This window comes from Neoarius graeffei, chromosome 10 (assembly GCF_027579695.1).
Source record: "Neoarius graeffei isolate fNeoGra1 chromosome 10, fNeoGra1.pri, whole genome shotgun sequence".
Lineage (NCBI taxonomy): Eukaryota > Metazoa > Chordata > Actinopteri > Siluriformes > Ariidae > Neoarius > Neoarius graeffei.
The window spans coordinates 16937997-16960120 of NC_083578.1; the positions used below are offsets into that span (position 1 = coordinate 16937997).

The following is a 22124-nucleotide window of genomic DNA, read 5'->3' on the forward strand; positions in this document are numbered from 1 at the left end:
GAGTTTGGTCGCATCTAACTACAGCCCCAAAAAATTTCATTGGCCATGCTGAGCCTAGCTACATTGCTAACAGGAGTGACAGCGCGTCTGACTGCGTCTGACTGCCTGGGAGGTCGCGCAAAGCTCGGAGAGGTACGGAGCAGCTCGTCTCAATTCAGATAAGAGCATATTTCATTATGGAAGTACGGTGGACTGTTCCTTTAATGGGTGAATAAAAGGCATTGAGTTAAATATTATTGTAGAAAGGGGCTTTACGAAGTTCAGTCCATTTACTTGCATTGGTTTACGGGGAAGATTTGCCACATCAAATATGGCGGACACTCTGACGTATCCCAGCAACGGGGCCACCAGCTCAATGTGGCGTCTATGTTTATATGTCTATGGGTTCAGCAACATGCTCCGCCATTTTTCTTCTTCTTTAGGGTTTTTTTTGGTGGTTGGCAAACCAACTTAAAGGTGCATTACTGCCACCGACTGGGCTGGAGTGTGGAACAGGAGCTATTGGGGGGAATAAATACTATATTCTTTTAACTATTTATGTTCCTTTTAAATACTTGATGCATCTGACTTGATGCACTCCGCCATTTTGTTTTTTCTCTACTCATGGTATATGAGCTGATAGCCTAGTTGTAGAGTAGCCAATCAGAGCACACGATTGCTCATATCCAGTGAACATGGATTGAATAAAGCTTGTTATCTATGGAGTGCCATTGCTGGGAAGCAAGCGTATTTTCCAAAGAGTTAATATCACTAACCAGGGTTGCCAGGTTGAAGCAAAATTTAATACCACCATCAAATACTTTCATTCCATATTTTGTTGCTTTTTTTTATTTTTTGGGGGTTTTGTTTTCGAGTAGAGTTTTTATTCCATCCTTGGTTGGTTTAACAACACGCTCCACCATTTTGTTTTTCTCTACACATGGCATTCTTGGGTTTCAGGTCACGTGACTTTTCTTAGCGATTTCACTTCCGGTAAAACAGCTGGTGGTCAAGCAAACCAAAATGGCTACCGGAGTGCAAACAACTAGCAATAATTTATCAGATGGATATACAAACCTTTCACCAAGTGATCACTGCAAACTTGAGCATGCTTCGACTAAACTCCCTTCGATTTCACTGAGAGGTTCAAGAGCCACCTTTCTCGACGTCTTTTTGTGAAATCCTGTGTTCGTTCACCGTTTATTAGTTCACAGGGAACCCTGAAGAAACTTTTATCAGTTTCACGGTTTGATCGATTCGAACAACCTAAAACAACGTAAGGCATTTTTCATGTGAGCAATGCACCTTCTCCGTACAAACGCTTTGTCAACTGAGCTTTGGTAGACCACCAGCTAAAGTTTTGAATAATTAATGAGGCGGATGTGATGTCACGTGAAACCCAAGAATATGAGCTGATAGCCTAGTAGTAGAGCAGCCAATCAGAGCACGCGATTGCTCAGATCCAGTGAATGTGACTAGAATATTCACTGAGCTTGAGATGGATAATTGTTTTAGTATAAATACACAGGTGATTATTAAATATTTATTGCTTATCTATGCCAACTCACATGAAATACTTTTGTTTTGAAATCGATAAAATAAATCACAACTCCACCTTACCTTTGAACAGTTTTAAACCAAGCTTCGTAGCATCTTTAGCGCTTTTAGGAACAGCATTTTCTTTCAGCGTTTGTAATTCTTCTTCACTTACGGTGACAGAGCGATTGGTCGCCATTTTACCGAGTCGTTCGAGGTGATGATCGAGAAATAGTATGAATTTCTCGACCAATCAATCAGTGCACGCGCTTTTCTATAATCATCCCCGTATTTATACTAAAGGAAATTATTCCATGGCTCATTTGAATACTTGATTCTGCTTCAGTCTGTTGCTATGATCTGTTTGATTTAAATCAAACATTTAAATACATTTTCAATCAATATTTTGTGTCAAATTATCGATTTCTTTCGCAAGAAGCCGTGTGATAAATGGGATAATGTTACACTGAGCTGTCATAATCATGAAATAAACCCTATTACTGGGCAATAACTGTGTATTATCCCTTACTTGACTTCAGGGTGATAACAGGCCACAATAGTTGATGATTTTCCTACAGCAGGACGCCCGGTCCTGTTTCATTCCCTCCAAAAAGCCTTCAGTTTATAAGCTAGGAATGCATATGAACTGTAAACTGCACTACAAATGAATATTTTCATTATTAATCACTGGACACTTTTGTCTGCATTTTTATTTCATGGTCTTTTTATTACAACCCCGATTCCAAAAAAGTTGGGACAAAGTACAAATTGTAAATAAATATGGAATGCAATAATTTACAAAATCTCAAAAACTGATATTGTATTCACAATAGAACACAGACAACATATCAAATGTCGAAAGTGAGACATTTTGAAATTTCATGCCAAATATTGGCTCATTTGAAATTTCATGACAGCAACACATCTCAAAAAAGTTGGGACAGGGGCAATAAGAGGCTGGAAAAGTTAAAGGTACAAAAAAGGAACAGCTGGAGGACCAAATTGCAACTCATTAGGTCAATTGGCAATAGGTCATTAACATGACTGGGTATAAAAAGAGCATCTTGGAGTGGCAGCGGCTCTCAGAAGTAAAGATGGGAAGAGGATCACCAATCCCCCCAATTCTGCGCCGACAAATAGTGGAGCAATATCAGAAAGGAGTTCGACAGTGTAAAATTGCAAAGAGTTTGAACATATCATCATCTACAGTGCATAATATCATCAAGAGATTCAGAGAATCTGGAAGAATCTCTGTGTGTAAGGGTCAAGGCCGGAAAACCATACTGGGTGCCCGTGATCTTCGGGCCCTTAGACGGCACTGCATCACATACAGGCATGCTTCTGTATTGGAAATCACAAAATGGGCTCAGGAATATTTCCAGAGAACATTATCTGTGAACACAATTCACCATGCCATCCGCCGTTGCCAGCTAAAACTCTATAGTTCAAAGAAGAAGCCGTATCTAAACATGATCCAGAAGCGCAGACGTCTTCTCTGGGCCAAGGCTCATTTAAAATGGACTGTGGCAAAGTGGAAAACTGTTCTGCGGTCAGACGAATCAAAATGTGAAGTTCTTTATGGAAATCAGGGACACCGTGTCATTCGGACTAAAGAGGAGAAGGACAACCCAAGTTGTTATCAGCGCTCAGTTCAGAAGCCTGCATCTCTGATGGTATGGGGTTGCATTAGTGCGTGTGGCATGGGCAGCTTACACATCTGGAAAGACACCATCAATGCTGAAAGGTATATCCAGGTTCTAGAGCAACATATGCTCCCATCCAGACGACGTCTCTTTCAGGGAAGACCTTGCATTTTCCAACATGACAATGCCAAACCACATACTGCATCAATTACAGCATCATGGCTGCGTAGAAGAAGGGTCCGGGTACTAAACTGGCCAACCTGCAGTCCAGATCTTTCACCCATAGAAAACATTTGGCGCATCATAAAACGGAAGATACGACAAAAAAAGACCTAAGACAGTTGAGCAACTAGAATCCTACATTAGACAAGAATGGGTTAACATTCCTATCCCTAAACTTGAGCAACTTGTCTCCTCAGTCCCCAGACGTTTACAGACTGTTGTAAAGAGAAAAGGGGATGTCTCACAGTGGGAAACATGGCCTTGTCCCAACTTTTTTGAGATGTGTTGTTGTCATGAAATTTAAAATCACCTAATTTTTCTCTTTAAATGATACATTTTCTCAGTTTAAACATTTGATATGTCATCTATGTTCTATTCTGAATAAAATATGGAATTTTGAAACTTCCACATCATTGCATTCCGTTTTTATTTACAATTTGTACTTTGTCACAACTTTTTTGGAATCGGGGTTGTATATATATTTTTTAACCTACCAGAAGAAGTTTTCAGCGTAAGCCATGTTGGCCTTGTAGTCCTTCCCCCCGACCTCCTGAAAGTGCAGGGCGATGAAGCGGGGCTTGTACGTGTCCACAGCCTGCTCACATAAACATACAGATCATACATACTATTCTTCATCTTCCTGTTTGGCAGAGCATCACTGAGGATGAAGCATCAGTGATCAGTGGTGAATGAAACAGCAGAGAAAACATATGTTGCTGGAATGTGAGTGCTGCTGAACTCACCGTGAAGAACTCCCGCAGCCAGTCGTTCTGGATCTCACCCAGCTGTGGACCAGAGCATCGTTCTGGTGTCAGTGTCACAGTGATTCATCTTAAAGAACATTATTCAGTAACGACAGTGAAACTGAAAGGAAGGCGAAGCTTCAAATCATTTATTAGGTTGTAAATAAAATCAATATAACTGAGTATACTGTGAGGTTCAGTTCCACTTAGCTGCATTCAGCCTGCTTTGTGTGGGTTGCTATTGTGGTTATTTGTGGCGTTATCGGTTTATCCTATTAAATATCTCACACTAGTTTCAGTTCTGCTGGTGGAAACTTAGTCATGCAGCCACCTGATCACAGATCATTGCTCAGCTCTGAACTTGATCTGAATTCTGCCTCACTTTCCAAAATCAAAGTTACTTTAGGAAAAATGTTAAATACAAGACAAAGCTGTATTTTAAGAAATGCAATAATAATAATAATCTCATCTCATCTCATCATCTCTAGCCGCTTTATCCTGTTCTACAGGGTCGCAGGCAAGCTGGAGCCTATCCCAGCTGACTACGGGCGAGAGGCGGGGTACACCCTGGACAAGTCGCCAGGTCATCACAGGGCTGACACATAGACACAGACAACCATTCACACTCACATTCACACCTACGGTCAATTTAGAGTCACCAGTTAACCTAACCTGCATGTCTTTGGCCTGTGGGGGAAACCGGAGCACCCGGAGGAAACCCACGCGGACACGGGGAGAACATGCAAACTCCACACAGAAAGGCCCTCGCCGGCCATGGGGCTCGAACCTGGACCTTCTTGCTGTGAGGCGACAGCGCTAACCACTACACCACCGTGCCGCCCAATAATAATAATAATAATATAGGAAGTTAAAACAGCAAGGTGCCAATATTTTTTGCTTTACAAGATAATCCCATCAGCAAGTTGTGTACAGTGGTATGCAAAAGTTTGGGCACCCTGGTCAAAATTGCTGTTACTGTGAAGCAAGTTGAAGATGAAATGATCTCCAAAAGGCATAAACTTAAAGATGACTCTTTCCCTTTATATTTTAAGCAAAAACAATTTATTTTCATCTTTTACGTTTTCAAAATGACAAAAAAGGAAAAGGGCCCGAAGCAAAAAAGTTTGGGCACCCTGCATGGTTAATACCTAGTAACACCCTCTTTGGCAAGTATCACAGCTTGTAAACACTTTTTGTAGCCAGCTAATAATCTTTCAGTTCTTACCTGGGGGATTTTCACACATTCATCCTTGCAAAAGGCTTCCAGTTCTACAAGTTTCTTGGGCTGTCTTGCGTGCACTGCTCTTTTGAGATCTATCCACAGATTTTCAATGATGTTTAGGTCAGGGGACTGTGAGGGCCAGGGCAAAACCTTCAGCTTGGGCCTCTTGAGGTATTCCATTGTAGAGTTTGAGGTGTGTTTTGGATCATCGTCTTATTGTAGGACCCATCCTCTTTTTAACTTCAACATTTTTACAGATGGTGTGATGTTTGCTTCCAGAATTTGCTGGTATTTATTCGAATCCATGCTTCCCTCGACCAATGAAATGTTCCCTGCGCCACTGGCTGCAACACAACCCCAAAGCATGATCGATCCACACCCATGCTTCAGAGTTGGAGAGGTGTTCTTTTCCTGGAATTTGGCCCCCTTTTTTCTCCAAACATACCTTTGCACATTGTGGCCAAAAAGTTCTATTTTGATTTCATCAGTCCACAGGACTTGTTTCCAGAATGCATCAGGCTTATTTAGATGTTCATTTGCAAACTTCAGACGCTGAATTTTGTGGCTTGGATGCAGGAAAAGTTTTCTTCTAATGACTCTTCCATGAAGGTCATATTTGTTCAGGTGTCGCTGCATAGTAGAACAGTGCACCACCACTCCAGGGTCTGCTAAATCTTTCTGAAGGTCTTTTGCAGTCAAACAGGGGTTTTTATTTGCCTTTCTAGCAATCCAACGAGCAGTTCTTTCAGAAAGTTTTCTTCATCTTCCAGACCTCAGCTTGATCTCCGCTGTTTCTGTTAACTGCCATTTCTTGATAACATTACGATCTGAGGAAACAGCTACCTGAAAACACTTGTGAGCATCAATTATTTTATTATTCAGAACGCTAGGGAGTTGCTTAGAGGAGCCCATGGCTGTTGATTTTAGGGACAAGTTTGAGGAGTCAGAGAATTTATACAGCTTTGAAATCTGCATCATCTGACCTTTCCTAACGAAGAATTTGAACAAGCCACAGCTCAATAAGCTAATTAAGGTCTGGAACCTTGGTAAAAGTTACCTGAGAACTCAAATGTATTGGGGTGCCCAAACTTTCGCATGGTGTTCCTTTTCTTTTTTCACTCTCCAATTGTACAAAACAAAAATAATACACAAACCTTGCAAAAAACGCTAAAAAGAAATGTGTCGTCTTTACCTTTATGCCTTTTGGTGATCAGTTCATCTTCTGCTCACTTAGCTATTCACAGTAACAGACATTTTTCAGTAAGGGTGCCCAAACTTTTGCATGCCACTGTAGCTAGCTAAGCAGCTGACTAAAGTTATTGAGTAATTATATACATTAATACAACATAATAAATTATAAATAAAACTCTTATTAACTGTAATTTTATATTGAGTCACTGAAGATTATAAATATTATCATCACTATTATTGTTGTTTATTATTCTTACTATATTATTGTTGCTATATTATTTTTTCTGTTGCTATATTTGTTATATTATTGTTTTTGCTGTTATATTGCTCGTTATTGTTTAATTATTATTATATATTATTTATTATTAATTATTTTTATTATTCATTATTAGTTATTGTTGTATTGTTATACTATTATTGTTGTTACTATTACTATATATTTTTGTTGTTATATTGTTATTGTTTTATTTATTATATATGATTATAAATTATTTACTTATTATTCTTGTTATACTATTGTTATACTATTATTGCTGTTGTTACTATTGCTATATTATTATTATTATTATTATTGTTACTGTTGTATTGTTATACTATTGTCATATTATTTTGTTGTTATATTGTTATTGTTTTCTTTATTATATATGATTTATTATAAAATTATTTATTATTATTCTTGTTATTGTTATACTATTGCTGTTGTTGCTATATTATTATTATTATTATTATTATTATTACTACTATACTGTTATTGCTATTATTGTTGTTGTCATTGTTATTGTGAATGATGATGATGATGATGATGAATATATACTAGCCTCTGACTTCATTAACCAAGAACCCAGATCCAGTACTTCACTCTTTCAAACACTTTCAGTATTCAGTTCATTCAAAGGAATCCTGCACTCGGAGGAAGCTCAGCACCCTGTGATTAAACAAAGGGAGCTTCAACAAAAGAGCCGCAGATCACCTGAAGCCTGCAGAAACGTGACTCAACGGGCATGTCGAAGAACACACGAGACTCGAGCAGGAAAAAAAAATCAGCGTGGTCCATGGTATATGAGGAAGAACGTGTGTGAAGCTTAACTTAAAAATCCAAGAGCCTGCTGGCATACATCAAAGCAGACGCTCTCAGCTCATGTTCTCAGGTTACATATCTAACACACCAGTCATTGCTAGACCGGTCTTTAAGACCAAAAACGTGTAAACCAGTTTCTGAATACGCACGTAATTTGAGAAAATGAGTTCCCAGGAACTGCTGACGAGGGTGAAATTCTTTCGACACTGAAGAGGAATAAATAGGTGACAGAAATGGTGGGAGGAAGATGTGTATACTGTTTATGAATGCGTGATTCCTTAGATTTAAAATTAGTTTCATTTCGAGTCACAAAATGTTTAAAGGAACAGTCCACCGTATTTCCATAATGAAATATGCTCTTATCTGAATTGAGACGAGCTGCTCCGTACCTCTCCGAGCTTTGCGCGACCTCCCAGTCAGTCAGACGCAGTCAGACGCGCTGTCACTCCTGTTAGCAATGTAGCTAGGCTCAGTATGGTCAATGGTATTTTTTGGGGCTGTAGTTAGATGCGACCAAACTCTTCTGCGTTTTTCCTGTTTACATAGGTTTATATGACCAGTGATATGAAACAAGTTCAGTTACACAAATTGAAACGTGGCGATTTTCTATGCTATGGAAAGTCCGCACTATAATGACAGGTGTACTAACACCTTCTGCGCGCTTCGACAGCGCATTGATATCTGAGCTCCGTATCAATGTGCTGCCGAAGCGCGCAGAAGGTGTTAGTACGCCTGTCATTATAGTGCGGACTTTCCATAGCATAGAAAATCGCTACGTTTCAATTTGTGTAACTGAACTTGTTTCATATCACTGGTCATATAAACAGGAAAAACGCGGAAGAGTTTGGTCGCATCTAACTACAGCCCCAAAAAATACCATTGGCCATACTGAGCCTAGCTACATTGCTAACAGGAGTGACAGCGCGTCTGACTGCGTCTGACTGACTGGGAGGTCGCGCAAAGCTCGGATAGGTACGGAGCAGCTCGTCTCAATTCAGATAAGAGCATATTTCATTATGGAAGTACGGTGGACTGTTCCTTTAACAGGGCCATGGTAGCTCAGGGGATACAGTCAGCTTGCTTCAGAATTACTGGCACCCTTGGTAAAGATATTTACAAAAAAAAAAAAAGGCAGTGTGGATAATTTGCTTAATCTCATGCTAAAACAAAGAAATCTAACCTTTAAGTAAAGAAAATTTATTTGGAAGGAAACATAAAACCTTTATCAAAAACATTTTTTAAGGTTCACCTGCATATACCTTAGAAACTCTCGCCCATGGAACTGATCATCCATGACTTCCTGTTTGACTGCAATAAAAAAATATGATGCGATTCAGAAGCCAAATATCCCTAGTCAGTCATCAACATGGGGGAAGATTAGATTAGATTCGGGAATCTATAAATTAAATGAGAACACACACACACACACACACACACACAGTCTTATTATAAATAGCTAAACGAATGAAAATGCCCATATCTATCGTTCGGGCAAGACTTAAGAAGTTTAAAACAAGCACAGCTGTAATCAACCAACCTCCACGGATCAAGGTTGGAGATTTGCAGAAGCATTTTGTGGACACAAAATCTGTAACTCTAGTAAGACACTATCGCTCCATGCCAACTCTTCTGGAAAAAGTGCCAGAAGACAAAGCTTTTCTTTCCATCTAACCACAAAGATAAGAGCGTTCTGGTCAGCTTAGAACTTTCTAGCAACAAACACTCAAGGTGGGTTTGGTGTAAAAACAAAGAATGGATATAGAGAAAAGAATTAAATCACCACTGTTCAGGATGGTGGAGGCGGTAAGTATGTTGTGGGGATGTTTTCTCCAAAGGCCATTACTAAGATCCAAGAGATCATATACTCAAAGTTCTACTTCGGCCCACCGTATTATCCCTCACTGGGCTTTGTATAAATCATTTGCATGCATGTGAGTCAGCGTTGGTGTGTTGCGTGGGCAAACCCTGTATACCACTCAGCAAGGACAATAAAACCACCTTCCCTGAATTTCACCAGAGCACCGTCCTGTTTTCTAGCTGCAGCAATTACCTCAGATCGCTCACAAGTGAAGCAATTTCCTCACTTCATTATGGAACATCATTAAGGGTAAGTCATTAAAAGGCAATTCCCTACAAGAAGAGTTACACAAACCTAAAATTCAGCACATTTTTTCATTTCATATCATAGTCTGAAATCATGGTCTTCAAGGTCTTTCGATTCCTTCATGGCGTCCAGGGACTGCGATGACCAACTGGTGCAGAATGTTGAGGGCGTTTCCCAGAGACAAGTTCAAGCAGCTCACACATTACATCAATGAAGTACTATCGTCTACGCAACCCAAGTTCCTCCAAGCGGAAATCTGAGATCATCTAGCGATATGCAGAGAGCAGCTCTCAAGAACACCAAGAATTTTGAAGCCACACAAATGAGGGTTATCTTGGTCAAGGCAAGCTCAGGAAGTGCAAGAAAATTAGGAACAAGATCAGCAGAAGGGAAGAAACTGCAAAAGGCTGCTTCAGGGTTCTTCAGAAAATCTGAAGTAGCCGGCTTAAAAAAAAAAAAAAAAGGAGTTGGTGGCTGTGGAATTTGCGGCAGCGTGCCAAAGGCACACTAGTGCTAGGGGGGTCTGGGGCAATCATACCTGTCAACCTTGGAAAAAAATTTTGAGTAGCAACTTATCGTGGCGGTGCGGCACAGCACGGCGCGAGGTCAGGCACATTTGCTGATCAGTATTGATTGTTCACATGCTCACTCATTACAATGTATTACTAAGCACAGAGTTCCCACTCACCACCATATCTAGTTATTCAACATACAAGTAGACTACGAAGAAAACAAGAACTCATCTCATCTCATCTCATTATCTCTAGCCGCTTTATCCTTCTACAGGGTCGCAGGCAAGCTGGAGCCTATCCCAGCTGACTACGGGCGAAAGGCGGGGTACACCCTGGACAAGTCACCAGGTCATCACAGGGCTGACACATAGACACAGACAACCATTCACACTCACATTCACACCTACGGTCAATTTAGAGTCACCAGTTAACCTAACCTGCATGTCTTTGGACTGTGGGGGAAACCGGAGCACCCGGAGGAAACCCACGTGGACACGGGGAGAACATGCAAACTCCGCACAGAAAGGCCCTCGCCGGCCACGGGGCTCGAACCCAGACCTTCTTGCTGTGAGGCGACAGCGCTAACCACTACACCACCGTGCCGCCCAAAACAAGAACTCTTTTAATGAAAAGGCATGAGTATATTTCCAATGCTTTCACCAAGACATTTGGCACAAGGCAACTGTGCCTGAAAAATATGTCCCTTATACAGACCTTAAACTTAAAGATAAGGGATAAATGTACTGCCTTCAGATAAGGCGGAACACTGTGCTTTGAACTATGACATTAGGACAGTTGTCCTTGCTTTATTCACAATACCCTTGCCCTGCCCATTTACCTTCGAAACGGTGTTTAGCATCGTCCTCCCTTGTAAAACCAGTCACAGTATGAAGATCGACCGAGAGGGATGAAAATCAATTTTGTTACTTTCGTTTTGACGGCTCCTCGGCTCTCCGCTTAGCCTCATAGCCTAGGCCTATTTGAAGAGTTTAAAACTAGCGCTGTGATTGGTCGAAGTCTTCTTTTTTCTACAGGTTGCTGGTCAATGCGGTTACACCCATAGACGAGTTGCCTAGTGCGCGAATGCACGGACAGTTGAACCGGAATATTAAAGATCTTTGAACTCAAAGCCATCAATGGCTTTTTGCGCATTTTGAAGTGTTAAATCGTAGCAGCGTAGTTTGATGTCTAAATGCATATCTGCTACGCAAAATGCGTAAAGGTTGGCAGGTCTGGGCAATACTTTCAAAATATGTATGAAATTTCCCTCCAGATGTATGCATACTTGGCTTTCTCAGTTACCCTCTGTAGTACGCTGCCTGGCTCTGTAACATAACTACATACGCTACAGCATGGTCACGTGGTCCAGCTCAGGCAATCAGAGAGCAAGAATCAATCAACAAATATGGCGTTGTTTCCAGTCATGACCCGAAGACAATTTCGAGGTGGAATAATTGAATTTGCAGCAAATTATGGGCAGCGGAGACGATATAAAATCGCTTGAACATTGAAAGGCAAATTGTTTTTTTTCTGGGATCGAGTAGCCAGTGTAGACCATCTGTGTAGGTGGAGAAAACCGCTGGTCACCGGCAATAGTGGACATCCCTGCTGCTTGGAGTCGCTTTTTAGGACAAATCATGCAAACGAAAAAAAATGACTCAATAGGTAAACAGCTTCATGCCATATATATATATATATATATATATATATATATAGAGAGAGAGAGAGAGAGAGAGAGAGAGAGAGTGATTCCACGCTTATGGGTACTGAAATGGGGACATGAACTTATTTTTAAAAATTCACCTAAAACCATTTATTTTTTTACCATCAGGTCACAAAACATGTAATCTTTAATGAATGATATGTTAAAAGATAATTTTAATTTTCTGAGATGTAATAAAAACATATTTATATGCCAAAGTCAGAACGTAACAGAAGTGTTGTGGAAATATATATTCTCAATTTTAACAATGTAGAATTACTTTTTGAAACATAGGAAGGTGATGTTTTAGCAAATATAATTAATAAACATGTGTAGTAGAATAAACATACACATTCTTTCAATAAGATTAACATGGTATATAGCTAGATTGTAATTAATTTGTAACAGACGCGAGATGGACAATCGTAACAGAAGTAATGTAACAGACATCATTTTGGAACTCATAGGCTTGACTTTGGCATATAAATATGTTTTTATTACATCTCAGAAAATTAAAGTTATCTTTTAACACATCATTCATTAAAGATTACATGTTTTGTGACCTGATGGTAAAAAAAGAAATGGTTTTAGGTGAATAAGTTCATGTCCCCATTTCAGTACCCATAAGCGTGGAATCACTCATATATATATATATATATATATATATATATATACACACACACACACACACACACACACACACACACATATATATATATATAAGTCTTAGGCCCCCTATTTTTTTTTCTTTCATACAAACTTTGTTATAGATTTCTATTTTATGACTTCTACATTATTGAGTCAAAACTTTACAAAAACATTTTTGAGTTCCAAATGTTAGTGTTTTTCCAGCACAAAATTAAATGTTACAGAAAAAAAGTTTGTATCTGAGCAGCATATTACATTACAAGAGAGCAGTTTTAAGATGAAAAAAGGAAACATAATGAAGGCTGCTGGGTTTTGGTGCAAAATGAAGAAGCGAGTGTGACAGTCAAAGTGTCCACAAGAACTGTGGCTGGTTCTGTAAGACGCTCAGTAAAACCTACAGCTCATTTCCGCATAAAACTGCACTCATTGGACCTGAGACTATTTTTTTTTAAGCAAAGGGTCAACTCGTCTCACACCAAATATCGACTTTGTTTCATTTATTATGGATTACTGATTACTGTTTACAGTATTTTTTTAATGTTGAAACATTCCATTTCATCATTTTTTACCAAACACCTCCAAAGGGATACACACAAAACTAAAAATAACTAACTTCTTGTTGAGTATTGCTAAAACAAACAATGTACATTACAATTTTGTTCATCTTGGGGCACCACACACACCTATCAAATTTGACACGGATAGGTGAAACTATATATCGGGCAAACGTCTCAATGACGTGGGGGTGCTATGGAGTCCCTCAGACATACTCAGGGCCAAGGCTCTATCCGTGAGTAGTGGTGGCCAGGACTGATGTGTGTACCAAATTTCATGAGTTTTCCCCCATGGGAAGCACCTCAAAAATGGCCAAGTCTTGAAGAAAAAGAAGAAGGATAATAATAAGAATCCTTAAGCAACCAAGCAACCACCTAGCAGCGCCCTAATCAGTATGCTCTTGATATTAGGCCATCCTTAAAAAAAATCCGTTTCCTGTCCACCGGGTGAGCAAAAAAATTTTCAGTCGGGAGGGAAGGATTTTTTTTTTTAATATATGGATGGATAAGAAATCGCAATGCTGTGTTTGCTTTTTCTTTCAGTACTTTTTTATTACAAAAGCAGACACATTTAATAAAATATGACAGTTTAATCAACTGAAACTTGTACAAAAACTTTAAGTTAGCATTTTAAAATTTGCAAAACTTTTACAAAGGTACTTAAAATGTCCGACACACAGACTTTTTGTAGTTCTAAATCGAGCGTTAGGCCTAGCTCGGATGAAATTACACTATTAAAATGATCACTGAATGATTTGGTTTTCTGAATCTTTACTATTTTGTTGTTCGCTAGAATACCATTTTGCGATTTCACACTTAAGCAAACGTTTGAAAACTCTGGATCTCCTTCCTTCACGGTGGCTGCCATTTTTTTGTGCCGCACGGCGCATGCGCAGAGCTGATTCAGTTCAGAGTGCGCGCGCACTCGGCGGAGGCAGTAGTGTGTCGGGGCTGTCGGAGGGAACGGAAGCAGAGATGACGCTTATTTTGTCTCCGGTAAACCAGTCTTCTCTCGTTCAATTACGTGCTGGCATCAAAAGACACCGTTGGTTGTAAATGAAACCAAACTGAGTGGTTGGAGTGTATTTTCATACACAAATGGAGAAATGTTCGCTGAGTGTTTAATTGTGTAGCCCCACTGCAGACCGCTGTCGTTGTTAATTCATAGCATGCTCAGCTGCGTGAATGTGTCATGCACCGAAAATAAGAGATTTACAAGCCAGGAACGCCTCATGATGCAATACGCAAGAAAAGAAAGAAGATTTACTGCCATTTTACTTTGTATTTGAGTAAAGTGAATAAATAAATGGTCTGTGGAAAATACATTTAATCCTGGGAACTGAGTGCACAGGAGTTTATTTTGTGTTTACCCCCCCCCGCGAATGCGTAAATGTCAAGTTCGATTTTAGATTTACGAACCCGAATAAAATGTCGAAAAACCGGCGTTAAAAAAAAAATTTTCAACTGCACACACGGCACTCACCCGGAAACAGAACATTTTTTAATAATGGCCTTAACTTCAGATATGAAACAAAACAAACTAGTCAAAGGGTTGTGTACAGAAGCATTCTCCCATGTTATTCTGTCTAAAAGCAGTCACGAAGCAAATCTTTTCACTCAGTGGAAAAGCAGCAAGGCCAATGGAAACTTCCTTCATGTGCTGTCTCAGGAGACTTCCCCAGATTTATTCCACATCATTTCCACTCGCTGATCCAAATAGCTGATATTTTCAGAGGTTACAGAGTTTAAATGTATTTAACATGTCCTTGGATTCTGGCCAAACAGGACACGTTTGTGAGAGAAACCAAGGCATTAATGAGTAACAATAAGTACAAAGATGGAGAAGGATGTCCTGGCAAGTGCTTGATGGTTTCAGGTGGAAGACGGATTATTGATTTCACAACAGCACGCAATGCAAAGTGTCCCGAACCAGTGTTGTAGTCGAGTCACGAAACCTCGAGTCCCCAGTGTTCAAGTCCAAGTCATTAAAAAAAAAATTCGAGTCTTTTGATCCGAGTCGAGTCCGAGAACAAAACTCCAACCACACCATTTGACGGTGGCTGTTTTAGCACCATTAACATTAGTTTGTTCCTGAACATGACGTGTGAACAGGTGAATGTGCTTCTCTTTGTCAGGGAGTGTGAAGTATTCTGTCAGAGATGGTTGGGAGACGGATGTAAGTGCAGAAGGTGTGTTTATTGATACAAGTGAAGATGGGTCAACAATCCAGAACAGCAGGCAAGATCGTAAAACTGTGAAACAGGTAATAGGTTGAGCAAACAGGCTATCATAGACTCAGCAGAACCAAAGACAAGAAACAAGAAATCAGGGATCAGGAAACCAAACAAGGAAATAAGGCTCGGTAATGTGTCAGCAATGCAACTCAATACTTCGCAAAGTAAGTGCGTTTTCATAGTTTTTATATAGGTGCGTCGATTGTGCCTTAATCCTGTGCAGGTGCGAGTTGTTTACGGCCGGCGCAAGAGTCCACTTGGTGCACGTGGTGTCTGGAATGTGCCCGAGGCTCTGATGCACTTGCCAAGGCATGCAGGTGTGACACTCTTGCACGAAATTAGTATAAAAGTGAATGTAGGTACAGTATAAATATCTTTGCCAAACTTTGATGGCATGTTACAAAAAAATAAAGAAAAGATTCAAGTCCTCATCTCCAATTTACGAGTCCGAATGCAGGTAATGCACGAATCCGAGTCATCAGCGTTCAAGTCAAGTCACGAGTCCTTAAAATTGGGGCACGAGTTGGACTCGAGTCCAAACCATAAACACCCTTTACACATCCACTGAGCAGCACAAGCTGGAAATACAAAAAGTTTGACGCAACAACTGATCTCTACTGAAACACGCACACAAACAAAAACCGCTTTTTGTTTTGACGTTATCAGTTCTCCATCCTTCGGTATTGCAACAAGACCATATGTTCTGCTGCAATCATGTTACACCTAAATACAGTATTTCATCACTTTTCTGCACAAAGACGAAGACAGAAGATAAAACCTCGGGTTTCTCAGACCTCTTGTCATATCTGTTAACCGTCGACATGAATGCAAGAAGTAGCACCATTTTTGGAAGTTTTTTTTTCTTCCATAGTCAGTACATTAGTGCTGACTGACCTACTACAAAAAAAAGAAAAGAAAAGTCAAAGGGAGAGGAAGAAATGGTTCTGAGGAAAGATATTCATCTGTTTATGGTCACAATGGGCCCAAACATGCACTCTCTGTGCCAAATATGGCCACTGAATGTGTTGGCTTGATGCGTTGCCAAATTTCCACTGTTGTACAAGCAGATATAACAAAGGTGACGTCCTGACCAAACTCTAAACACAACAACTTGGATGTTTAAAAGTGTGTAATCTCAAGCTGAGAACCAACATTTTTTTTTTAACCAAAAGAGCGCTTCGAATGAACTTGTTTCTCAATGTATAACCATGTGCAATAGTTGACCTTAAAGCTGTAGTCAGTCATTCATTTTGGAGAACACTGAAACCCTCCTAACACCAAGTGCACAAAACACCTGCATGCTAGTGTGACAGGTAAACAGAGACAAGTAAATACAGATCCCTGCTTTTCTAATTGACTGGACGTTGGTGGTCCACAGAAACCAGAACGTCTCAACTGAACAGACACGCAGTACTGCGCAAAAGTCTTACTCACCCTATTTTTTCTTTCATACAATCTCATCTCATTATCTCTAGCCGCTTTATCCTGTTCTACAGAGTCGCAGGCAAGCTGGAGCCTATCCCAGCTGACTACTGGCGAAAGGCGGGGTACACCCTGGACAAGTCGCCAGGTCATCACAGGGCTGACACATAGACACAGACAACCATTCACACTCACATTCACACCTACAGTCAATTTAGAGTCACCAGTTAACCTAACCTGCATGTCTTTGGACTGTGGGGGAAACCGGAGCACCCGGAGGAAACCCACGCGGACACGGGGAGAACATGCAAACTCCACACAGAAAGGCCCTCGCCGGCCACGGGGCTCGAACCCGGACCTTCTTGCTGTGAGGCGACAGCGCTAACTACTACACCGCCGTGCTGCCCCAAGTAAAATACTAACCATGAATATTATTTATGAAGGGGTCTGTGGCAAAATACTACCTCGGCATGGTGGTGTAGTGGTTAGCACTGTCTTGCGCCTGGGTTCGAACTCAGCAGCCGGCGAGGGCCTTTCTTTGTGGAAACCTCATGTCTGCGTGGATTTCCTCTGGGTGCTCCGGTTTCCCCCAATTTGGCTGTAATGAAAGCCTGCAGCTACACCGGCCCTTTGCGGATAGGATTGAAGACCCCTGCCCTAAAGGCTACCAAAACTTCAATATATATTCATCATGCATAGTTACAAGAGAAAAACATACCAACAGACATCGAAAAACTGGAAAAGAGACATGTCGGAGACGTAAAACTTCCGCGCTAGTGACTGACTGACGGTTTGTGCACAAACATGACCGTGAAGTTTGCTTCATTAAAAGCAGAAGATTTAAAGAGAAAGACGCGCTGAACATCTGAAAGGCTACCAAAACTTCCTTGGATATTCTTCATGCATATTTACAAGAGAAAAACATATCAATGGACATCGAAAAACTGGAAAAGAGAGCAATAGCGGAAATCTTGTCAAAGTTCTACTTGGAGGTGAGGAAAAGTAACGGAGACTTTTACAAGGAGGACTTCACTCATGGACTTCACTCAGCAAAGCCGTTTTGTTTTGAACAACTGCAGTGTAACAATTAACTACGACCAAAAGTAACTGTGAACTTGAACCGTCCACCTGTATATAGCTTGTATATAAGCTGGGTTGTTGTTGTTCAGGCTTTTTGGACTTGTACCATTTTTATTGTTAGAACTTTGACTTTGTACATTGGATTGACAGAACACTGAATTACACTCGATCAGAATCAGCATTCAATATCGGTAAGTTACACCGCTGTTCTTAAAGCATACACTACTGTTCACAAGTTTGGGGTCACCCAGACAATTTTGTGTTTTCCATGAAAAGTCACACTTTTATTTACCACCATAAGTTGTAAAATGAATAGAAAATATAGTCAAGACATTTTTCTGGCCATTTTGAGCATTTAATCGACCCCACAAATGTGATGCTCCAGAAACTCAATCTGCTCAAAGGAAGGTCAGTTTTATAGCTTCTCTAAAGAGCTCAACTGTTTTCAGCTGTGCTAACATGATTGTACAAGGGTTTTCTAATCATCCATTAGCCTTCTGAGGCAATGAGCAAACACATTGTACCATTAGAACACTGGAGTGAGAGTTGCTGGAAATGGGCCTCTATACACCTATGGAGATATTGCACCAAAAACCACACATTTGCAGCTAGAATAGTCATTTACCACATTAGCAATGTATAGAGTGGATTTCTGATTAGTTTAAAGTGATCTTCATTGAAAAGAACAGTGCTTTTCTTTCAAAAATAAGGACATTTCAAAGTGACCCCAAACTTTTGAACGGTAGTGTATACGCAGAGCCATGGCCTCACTTTTGTTTATAAATGCCTTGAGACCTCAAGAATGGCACAGGAATAGCTTTAAGCATTAACAATAAATCTAATATAGTAATTTTTACGATTAAAGTGATTCATATAGGTAGCAGTCTGAGTGAATGACCTTGACATCCATGACGTCACAGCAGGAAGTCTATCGGTCTCGTCGCCATTTCCGCTACACTAAAACACAGAGCTGACTGCAACTCCGATCCTCCATTTTGAGCTAATTTATCGCCATGCCACGTAGATGTGTTGCTGGCCGGTACAGCAACATGACAGAAGGTGGATTTATGTTGCATTCATGGCCCAAGAATGTTCAACCTGCAAAGATTTCGACGCGTTTTGCGAGAAGTTCACGGGCACATTGGGCGCCTACGAAGTGGTCTCTCCTCTGCTCTGCACATTTTACTGAAGACTCGTACGAAACCTCTGATCTGTTGAGGAGCGTTGGCTATAAGCCCGTATTGAAAGAGGGTGCAGTACCAACAATTAAAGGAAAAGAAAACTACAAGAAAAGGAAAGATTTTGTTTTTTTAAAGGAAAGTGAGTTCAGTTGCACCAGTCCTCCTGGAGTGAGCCAAGGGTTGTTGCTAAAACCCGGGACGGAACGGGACGTGACATATCGCTCAGGTAGTGACCTCCCCGTGGCTGTTGCTAAAACCGATGACATTCCGTTTCATCCCGGGTTTTAGTAATTGCAGTAATGGCAGAATACACAGTATGACGAAAAGAGTGAATGAGTGGAGCAGCCGTCTGATTTCTGCTCTGGATATCGCTGCCATCTCGTCCTTACGTGGAAGAAGCGAATGAAAGGAGAACTAAACAAACAACTGAAAGTCAGATTGTTTCAAAAACAATCGGCCACAAGATCAGCCTTCAAGAAGCGAGAACAGACGGGTAAGCTCCGACTCTCATTTGGATAAAAAAACAACTCGTTGTTGACCTGCATTTAGATTAATACATGTAACTTGTATTGTGTGTTTAAGATTATTTAATTTGCTTCAGAATGTGATTGTCTCGGTTCATCTGATTATTTAATTAGCCTTTTATGTTTTATCAGTGAAAATGCATGCATGTACATGTATGTTGCATAAATTATAACACCTATCAGAGAGCACGATTTGATGGAAACCGGACCGCGGAAAAAAAAATTGTATTCCCATTCATGCAGCATAGAAGAGTCAAGGATGGAGATACTATCCACTCAGAAATTTATTTAAAAATAAAGGCTCTGCGTATCTGCTTTAACTTTTTGTAAAATCTATAATTGTTCCATCAACTGTGTATGTATAATAATAATAATAATAATAATAATAATAGCCCTGCGAAAACCTGGTGACTTGTCCATAGTCAGCTGCGATAGGCTCCAGCTTGCCTGCGACCCTGTAGGACAGGATAAGCGGCTACAGATAATAATAATATTGCAGCACGGTGGTGTAGTGGTTAGCACTGTCGCCTCACAGCAAGAAGGTCCTGGGTTTGAGCCCAGCGGCCCACGAGGGCCTTTCTGTGCGAAGTTTGCATGTTCTCCCCGTGTAGGTTTCCTCCACAGTCCAAAGACATGCAGGTTAGGCTAACTGGTGGCTCTAAGTTGACTGTAGGTGTGAATGTGTGTGAGTGTGAATGGTTGTTTGTCTCTGTCAGTGCGTTTACAAAATCGAGCTACTGTCGGTAATCGAGCTAAGGGTCCTAGCAGGGGTGCCAGAGAAATCCAATCCTACATGCACACAAGGAAATCGAGCTATTGTGTGAGGTACATTGTGCACCCGAGCCACAGGTGGCACTACACGCCCCATCGTGTTGGTACACTTCCGGTTGTCGTCATGAAGAGCTATTCAAGAGTATAAACAAAGTTATCAGTTCCGTGTTCACAAGAAGAACGACGACATTCGTTCTCCTTGTTCCTCCTGACCTCTTCTGCTGCTCGCTACTACTACTGTTGTCATGCCGACCAAGGCTGTTGTGTTTCCCGCTTGTGGTCTCGTCACTCGTCACTTCCGGAAGGGGCAGTGCTGAAGTAAGTAGCTCGACTACGTAGCTCGATAGGGTTTACATGCACTAAGTAGCTCGGCTACAATCGCATAATCTAGGTCGCGTAGCTCGACTATGAGAAATCCAGTTCGGTTCGATTTCAGCCGAGCTAAGGCGTTTCCATGGCATTTAGAACTTCGATTTCAGTCGAGCTACGGCAGAAATTCGATTTTCTCTATGTGCATGTAAACGCACTGAGTGTGTCAGCCCTGCGATAACCTGGCGACTTGTCCAGGGTGTACCCCGCCTCACACCCATAGTCAGCTGGGATAGGCTCCAGCTTGCCTGTGACCCTGTAGGACAGGATAAGCGGCTACAAATAATGGATGGATTGATAATAATATTGGCTGGATTTTTTTTCATGGTATATCAGATATATTCCATTCAGCTACTCATCTTTGACTTGTTCAATATCATGCTAGCTGAATGGAATATACCTGATATACCACTCAAATTTTATTGAAATATTTCCTTTCCAATATGGAAAGAAAGCACAACTTTATTCATCACACACTTGTGAAATTTCCTCTCTGAATTTAACCCATCTGAAGCAGTGAACACACACATGTGAGCAATGAGCGCACACACATACCCAGAGCAGTGGGCAGCCATGCTAACAGCGCCAGGGGAGCAGGTGGGAGTTAGGTGCCTCACTCAAGGGTACCTCAACCCAAGGCATGTCCAAAAAAATATTAGCATGTTTTTGGACTGTGGGGGAAACCGGAGCACCCAGAGGAAATCCACGCAGACATGGGGTTTCCACAAAGAAAGGCCCTCACTGGCTGCTGGGTTCAAACCCAGGCGCAAGACAGTGCTAACCACTACACCACCATGCCGAGATAGTATTTTGCCACAGACCCCTTCATAAATAATATTCATGGTTAGTATGTTACTTGGGGCGGCACGGCGGTGTAGTAGTTAGCGCTGTCGCCTCACAGCAAGAAGGTCCGGGTTCGAGCCCCGTGGCCGGCGAGGGCCTTTCTGTGTGGAGTTTGCATGTTCTCCCCGTGTCCGCATGGGTTTCCTCCGGGTGCTCTGGTTTCCCCCACAGTCCAAAGACATGCAGGTTAGGTTAACTGGTGACTCTAAATTGACCGTAGGTGTGAATGTGAGTGTGAATGGTTCTCTATTACCCCTTTTCCACCAAATCAGTTCCAGGGCTGGTTCGGGGCCAGTGCTGGTGCTGGTTCACAACTCGTTCAACTTGCGAGCCAGCTGAGAACCAATTTGCCTTTCCATAGCTCGCAGTACCACGTCATTACGTCGCTGTATACGTCAGTTACGTCGCTACGTTTGCTTAAACCTTGGCGCGAAAATCGAAGCAAAAACAACATGGAAGAAGCAGCAGCAGCGGCAACAACAACAACAATAATAATAATAATGGATGACTTCGGGTTTGTACAGCTGCTGCTTCTCATCGCTTAAAAATGGCGATCTTCTGCGGTC

General features: G+C 41.1%; 1 protein-coding gene across 2 annotated transcripts in view; it reads right to left on the reverse strand.

Annotated features, from left to right (window-relative positions):
* The window catches only part of inpp5l (inositol polyphosphate-5-phosphatase L), an 84223-nt gene that overhangs the window by 59814 nt on the left and 2285 nt on the right, over nt 1-22124 (reverse strand). For both annotated transcript variants that reach the window (XM_060931373.1, XM_060931372.1), the window contains exons 2-3: nt 4124-4165; nt 3875-3975 (exon numbers count right to left, since the gene is read on the reverse strand). In XM_060931373.1, the coding sequence (XP_060787356.1) occupies nt 3875-3975; nt 4124-4165 (143 nt within the window). The remainder of the gene's footprint in view (nt 1-3874; nt 3976-4123; nt 4166-22124) is intronic.